Source organism: Cariama cristata, unplaced genomic scaffold (genome assembly GCF_000690535.1).
Source record: "Cariama cristata isolate BGI_N322 unplaced genomic scaffold, ASM69053v1 scaffold39606, whole genome shotgun sequence".
NCBI lineage: Eukaryota > Metazoa > Chordata > Aves > Cariamiformes > Cariamidae > Cariama > Cariama cristata.
Window position 1 is genome coordinate 37,320 of NW_009624564.1, and position 7,847 is coordinate 45,166.

Consider the following 7,847-nt stretch of genomic DNA (forward strand, 5'->3'; position numbering starts at 1 on the left):
GTATCAACTGAAATTTCAAGATGAAGAGGGTAATTTTTACAGTATGTTATGTAACTGTTACAAAATATCTCGGCCTTCAAAGTTTATATTTCAGTTTAGTAAAGGGCACCATAAAAGCGATGTTCTGATGTGATTTTGGGCTTCTGCCTGTGCAGTGTCCTCTAATTTGCTTCTGCTAAGGCGCTTCTTCCAGATAACAATTTATCTTAGAAGGTGTATGATTATGCTCTGCCGTTCTCTACACAGCTGGCTAATAAAGGGGAACACAACTAAATGAGCATCGTCACTCGTCAGACTGCAGACTGCTTGTTCGATCTACATAATTTCATGGACATTGAGGTTATCCTGCAGAAGTCAAAACTGACATATATCCAAACAGCAGATTTCATCCAGGTTCTCTGGGATTTGGTGAGGGGCTAATCTTACCTTGTTAATTTGACAGGTCCCATATAGAAATTTTCCAGTCATCCTGAGGCATGCACTTATGCCAGAGACTAGCAGTTTGCTTCCTTTGCTGTCTAGAAGTTCCTTGAAATGATTGGAAGAGATAACCAAGAATTGTACCCTCTGGTCTTTCCCCCTCTTCAGATCAGTTGTCATGGAGACCACAGAGTTCCCAGAGACTCATCTGCATCTGGCTGTCCTGGAGCTGAACAGCCTGCCTGTCCTAGCTGTTTTTTTCACACATCTACTGCTATCTTTTACATAGGAAACCAGGCAGCGTAACTGCGCTGTTTTTTACATCAGGCTGTAAAATACCGATGTGATAAAATAGATCAGGACAGTCTTCATGCCTTTGGCCTTAGATCTACCTGTCTGCTGTTGCATTTCATGAGGCTTGGATGTTTCAGCAGACTGAGCTAATGAACTGTGAACGAGCAATGCTGCTTCTTAATTTAATGCTTTTTAGTGAAGTTGGTCTTCCTAACAGTGATCACCTCAATAAACAGTTGTTTTCCAGAACCAGTTTCCCTTGAATCCATCTAGACTTTCTCAGGTACCTCAGATTTTTATGCAAGACAGCTGATTATTCCATTTATTTTCTCCTACACACTCGAAGTGTCTCCTCACATTTTAGCTACCACATGGCCCTTGTTCTTCATTCAGTAATAAGGAGACATCTCCACAGCCATTCACCTCAGTGGTAGACACACAGAAAGTACAACAGTTTTCACACAGATGATCCAGGTGGGTAACAAAAACTGTATTAAACCCTCTCAAGGCAGACTTGATTTAGTATTCAGACCGTACTCCACAAAGCTTATCCTAGCTTTATCTCCATCCTCGATCTAAGATTTGTCACACCTTTGTCATAAAGATATCTGGGAGCGATACTGAATTTAAACAGTCAGTCTTACACACTCATACATTCATAGCTCCTCTTTCTCTCCCTTTAACTTAAAAAGAAGTAGGATACTGCTTGGAATCATTTGCAGTGAGCATATGGAATATCAGTTGAAGAAATAAAAAGCTTATATATCAGTAACCAAATTTACAGTTGATAACCCAACTTCACCTTTTGCCTCTCCCTCAATACTCGTAGATATCTCTAGTTAAAAGAAATTATAATTATATGGCACAAATGGAACCATTCTGTCTTAAAACAGGCAGCAGAGGACAAGCGTGGATACATATACTAGTTTGTGTCAGGCCAGAAATAAGTTCATTTTATTGACTGTCCACTAGGTGGGGAAATCATGCATACTGTATTAAACTGTTCCATACTCTTCTGAATGTATTTCAGAAAAAATTATATTACACTTTCCTCATGCTTCCAGGAAAACAGCAGGAAAATAGTTATCAGTGATGAATGAAAGCATGTCACAGCACAAAGTTTCTTTCAAAGAGTAATTGTTCTAGATTTACAAATTATTCCACAGGAGGGAAAAATCAGTACAGATAACATTCCCCTAACAGGGAATTTAAGCAAGCAAGTATTTTAAAAAAACACAAAGTCTTAAACTTTAATAATGTTATTTACCCAATATTGTTAACTTTTAAAAATACACCCACAACCTAAGGCTCATATATTAATCCTTTACAGGTTTTTCCACCTACCACATCAAATACAGTATTTTCCTATCAGACTGCACCAGTTACAACACCTTCACAATCTTTTATGAATAAAACGTCGAACTCTAACATTCACACTGGTGGTAATCAGGTCCCCTCTGTGCAAAACGGACCTGCTACTCCCAATAAGGTAAGGTTAGCCCAAGAATGTTCCACAGAGTTCAGTTTGATATTATTATTCTTAAATAACATGTGACTATGTACATACTGCAGCTCATTCAAGGAGGAAGGATATTTTGTGGATTTTAATAATGCACATACATATGTATGTGTGAGAAAGAAACTTATTATTTTATCACTTTGATTACCTATGCTAGTGTTATTTGTAAATATGTAGATCGGTAGGATAATCTGTAGAAATTGATGGATCTCGAATTCACTAAAACATACTGTTTAGTCATTATCTTGTTATTTCACACAGCCTGGCTCTCCATCTCAAGCCCAGCCTTATATTGTTCAACAATCCCTCTTCAACAATACAGTATCCAAGACAAAAGATCCTCCTCGTTATGAAGAGGCCATAAAACAGACCCGCAATATTCAGACATCACCCCGTGAGGTAGTTATTTCCTCCTGTTTAGTTTATTAAAAACATTTTTTTTTCTTTAAAATTACCAAAGCCATTGCTTATTTTAGTTTTTTTGTTTGGTGTCAAGCTTTTCTAAGATACTCTGTTAATATTTTCCTAACTGCGTTTAAGTACAGGACTACTGTTTCATGATTCAACAGACATGTAAGTCAGTCTTACAGTATCCAGTTGGTGATATATATAATTGGCATAATGCTGCTATTCCTACTTAACAATAACTAGCCTTCAACTGACTTGTTTCAAGGATGTATGATACCCAAACTTCAGACTTTAAAAGAGAAAAAATACATTTATATTTTCCAAAGTGAGTAATGTGAGGACAATGTGTGTGTGTTTTTACACACTTAGGCAAACATATGTATACATGAGCATAGGTGCTTGCTTGAAAAGAGTCTATATTTAGTGAGCTTGATGAATAATCCTAGGGAGTGCTTTGTCAGTTTACCATGATACCCTTCGTGTTGGGGGAAAGTTGCAAACAAAACTAACGAGCATCCATAACCTCATGCGTTCCAGAACTATCCCAAAAGATAAGACATTGTAGTGACTTAGTATTGGTTGCTGGTTTTGTGGTGGCAGACACTCAGGCAGAAGCGTGGGTATCTAATGCCATTTCCTATGTTCTTGGCATGTGTGAGACATCCTCACAGTGAAGTCACACAGATCTTCTTACATGACACTGTCACTACCCATTAGCAAAGTGCCTCCCCACTGGCCTCTTTTCAGGAGGTAGATCTCCTGATGACAAATTACTTCCCATCCCCAGAGTATACTCAATCTTTTAAAATACTGTGTTAGATTTGAGACCATCATAAAAGTCTCCACTTTTCCTAGAGCATTTTTGAAAGGATGTGTTTGTGGGGGTTTTGTTACCTTTTGCTTAAGGTTTAGATAATCAGGAGGTGGCTGTTTCAAACAAACAGATAAACAGATGATGAAAGCTTGCCCCCCTTTAAAAAAAGAAAAGAACATGAATCTACAAATTGAAAAAAAACCCCATACCTAACAAAATGCATCTTACCCTGTGAATAGCCATCATGTATCTCTGAGAGAAAGCAGTTCAGGGTGCACCCCTGTAAGTCCTGCAGTTATTCCAGATACTTACCCTGATACAAAACAGGGTTAGGAATTCTCCTCCTTATCCCTAGTTTTCTGCACCTCTCTTCTAGGTTGCCTTCACGAAATCTTTGTCTTGCTTTTCAGATTTTTTCCCTATTCCTTTGTACTGAAAATGACCACAGGAATTACAAGTGTGTCTCCAAACTATTTCTCTGTTTTCTAGATTGACAGTTTCATATGAAGAATTTTAGTCTTGATCATAGGTTAGTACTTATGTAGTATTGAGAAGCTAGGATCAATCAGCTTAGGAAAAAATATTACATGAGAAAGAATAACCCTTTTCTCATAACTACAGATCTCCAGTGCACACAGTCAGCAGATGGATGATCTTTTCGATATTCTCATCAAGAGTGGAGGTAAGCTAATTGACATGTGTGATGTAGAGATTTGAAACCTGATAATAAAAACTCAGTGCTATAATCAAAGGGATGAGAGGAAAGAATTCTTCCAGGGAGAGGAGGTAGAAGATATCCAGCCTGGATGAAACTAGTATTTCAATAATTCTCCATTAAAGAAAACATTTACCAAAACACATAGAGTCAACCGGCTGTGGAACTTCTCTGCTTGTAAATTAGCCCAGGTAGACACAGCATTTGAACGATTAAAATAACACCTTAGGTTATCACAGACGTATTTTATCAAAATTGGCCAAGTTGAGCAAATCCATGTAATGTATATTGAAATTACACAAAAAATAGAATAAGGTAAGAGTTAAAGCATGTTGATACTAAAATTTCACTAAATATAACCATGCATTATCAACTCTAAACATCAAAGATACATTACTGGAAAAAGCATGTATGAACTACATAGAGACATTAATGAATAACAACTTTCTATGTCAGTTGAAATAACTGAAATAAGTAATACACAAAGTAGCTTTGCAGTAAAAGAAGGCAGTGTTCAGGCGTAATTAGGCTTTGTAGTCTAAGAAGCCATTACAATACTGCGAAATGTTTTGGTGCCAAGCAATTCAATTAACTTAATGTTTTGTTCTACTGTCATATAAGGATCTTGACAGCCATGAATGCCAGGACAGAAGTGACTGATTGTAGGCTATTAGAAGATTTTTAGCCATATTCTAAGCATCAAAGTATTTTCTCTTTTTCGAAGCAAATTGCAAAGTCAGCTGAAGAAAATGGAGTAGACAGTGACAGACTGAGATAAGTGACCTGTGCAGTGAACAACTCAAGCTAAATTAAAAAATGCTTCCAGTGCTTTCATTAAAATACTGCATGGGTAGTTCGAAGAAGTTCTGCCTCTGGAACAGAGGTTGTAGGAAACATCGGTGTGCTTACTTAAATATTTGCTTCGAGTGTTATGTTACTAAACCTACTTGATCTTAAAGTAACAACTGCTCCATATTTGCAAAGTTGCAATAACAAAGCAAACATTTCCTGATCATCTTTACGAAAAATGAAGTAAAGCATTCAGGGCTTTTGCACTTATGTGAGTTCTACACTGGAAAATGTTTAGTTTATTAATGTACTTCAAGAGAGTGAGAGGGTCCATTTAGTATTGTTTTGCTTTTACTAAGCAATCATTTTAATAGATGCTCCTACAGGTTTTAAGGATGTAGTTTTTGCTTGGAACACTGGTGCAAAATATATTGTCAGGTATATTTTTGCTGGCAGAAACATCACCTGTGCCAGAGGATTTATTTGCATATTCTGGTCTTTCTAATCTTATTTTTGGACTCCATTCACATATAAGAATTAATTGGAACTTACTTTGCTTTATTTCCTTTAATTGTTACTGCCATTATCTTACATGGAACTTCTTCACAGAATAGTTTTAGATTCTAGAATCAGGAATAAATGCATCCTGATCACATCAATTGATCTCTTAGACTTATTCATCAAGGTGGATGCAGTACTAAACACAGATGGAACTGAAAAGTGGTTCAGGTACTTTTCTCTAAATGAGGAAATGTGTTGGATCCATAATTCTAATTAGTCAGAAGAACTATAAACGCGAAGAAGGTAAAGCTAATACCTAGAAAATAGTTCCTTTTTTTCATCAATATAAATATTCTAATTGGCTGAAGTATTACTGAAAGCAGAACTCTGGAACTTGTTTTAAAATACTTTGTTGTTCATACAGCACCTGATATAGTCTGATGTATTGTAGTGTTAGTATTAATCAGAACAGCAAAATTACACTTACGCCATTGAGTTCACTGTGGATGCATCCCAAAGTGGGCAAAAAAGGGGTGGAAATTGCAAGCCTGAGAGTATATGTCATTATCTTTTCTGAATTCAATACTGGGGGTGTTTTTTTATTACAGAGATTTCCCTTCCAATAAAGGAGGAACCATCTCCCATTTCTAAAATGAGACCAGTAACAGCCAACATCACTACAATGCCAGTGAATACAGTGATATCCCGCCCACCACCACAAATCCAAATGGCCCCTCCTCCTGTGTCCTTAGAACCAACAACCAGCTTGTCTATAAGTTTGGAAAACCAACTTGAAGCCCTCTTGGATGGAACTTTACCGTCAGGTAATGAAATTCCTCAACTGACAAGCAGTAATGAGGACAGAGAGTCATTTTCTTTAATTGAAGACCTCCAGAATGATCTGCTTAATCACGCCAGCATTTTAGATCACACTCATTCACCCATGGAAACATCCGACCCACAGTTTACCACTAATAATTCTTGTCTGTCTCTTGACCTTCCTGATACAAATTTGGACAATATGGAATGGTTAGACATTACAATGCCCAGCTCCTCATCTGGACTTACTCCTCTCAGTTCTACTGCCCCCAGCGTGTTCTCCACTGACTTTCTAGATTCACAGGATCTACAGTTGCACTGGGATTAAGCTATAGCCAATGAGAACATGACCTGCAAGTCTCTTTAGAGCAGAGGTCTCTTAACTGCAATCAGAATGGTATAATAAGTTAAGACGGTAATGTTTGGAAAAACAAATACTTGAAGCTAATTCCTTATTGATTTTCAAGTTTACAACAATTAATTACTTTATGCTCCTATCAGTAATGTAGGTCAGGGCCCCCTGAAAGCTGTATTTTGCAAGTCAAGAAAGGATGATTGTACTTACTGATTAAAAGCACCCCAAGGTAAATGCATCACAGATACTTAAGAAAGAGGTTATGTCTCCGACTTTGTAATGCTTAAATGAGCAACACAACATGGCTGAACTTAGAGAAGTAGTAGTGAGATTTCAACTGTCTGTATTGACATAATGAGCAAATGTTTGGGGGAGGGTATCACTGTACTTCATTGTTCCTGTGGATAGCCTGAGCCAGGTTCAAAGTGAATTTGTGAGGGCAAAGGCAAGTAGAAGCACTGGCTGGTTCAGTGAAATTTCATATATCTAGTCTCTTAATTTCTTCAAGTTGTTTTTGTATTTTGGTTTTGTGGTTTTTAAAACTCTTCCCCCATTCTTTAATCATGAGGGAAGAATTTAACTGCATCCAAAGGGATATTAAGTATAACTGCAAGAAATCCACTGTAGCTATGCCAGGTAACATTGAGAACACTGAATTTTCTATAGCAATGCTCTGGATTTAATAGCTAGGTTTTAATGTGTATATCAGACAGTTATTTGTATACTGTTTTAACTTTGTATAGCTTATTTTTGTCAACAGAGGGGAACAGTGGTTTTCAAACAAGAGATTACTATAATGGAAATAATAAATATCCTGATTTACTTTGTGTTTGAGGATATTTGTTAGATCATTGAATCCAGTATCTCAGCAGATCAGAACAGTGTGAGGAACTAGAAAAGTTTAATTAATGCTGTTGTGCACTACGATCCTGCAAGCATCTATGGAAGAATAGTCCCAGTGCCGTCAATAAAAGATGTTTGTAGGATCAGACGGAGTTGTAGGGGACAGTACTGACAGGACAACCATCATTTCTTAATGAGTACTTTATCTGTTGAACAGCTTTGTCTACCACTAGGTAACATGAGGGAAGCTAAACAGAGAAGCTGCTCAGTGAGAATCCTAAATAGAAGTATCAGGATGTACTGGTTTGTGATAAGAAGGCATATTTCATACCTGAAACAAACAATAGCAAAAATTAAGCTCTTATCTCAC

The 7,847-nt window shown here is 37.1% G+C and overlaps 1 protein-coding gene across 2 annotated transcripts in view; it reads left to right on the top strand.

Moving 5' to 3' along the window:
• Nucleotides 1–7,193, top strand: part of MKL2 (MKL/myocardin-like 2) — a 44,367-nt gene extending 37,174 nt beyond the window's left edge. For both annotated transcript variants that reach the window (XM_009703215.1, XM_009703216.1), the window contains 4 exons: nucleotides 2,045–2,203; nucleotides 2,495–2,632; nucleotides 4,077–4,137; nucleotides 6,069–7,193. In XM_009703215.1, the coding sequence (XP_009701517.1) occupies nucleotides 2,045–2,203; nucleotides 2,495–2,632; nucleotides 4,077–4,137; nucleotides 6,069–6,607 (897 nt within the window). In that variant the 3' untranslated portion in view covers nucleotides 6,608–7,193. The remainder of the gene's footprint in view (nucleotides 1–2,044; nucleotides 2,204–2,494; nucleotides 2,633–4,076; nucleotides 4,138–6,068) is intronic.
• The last annotated feature ends 654 nt before the right edge of the window (nucleotides 7,194–7,847 follow it).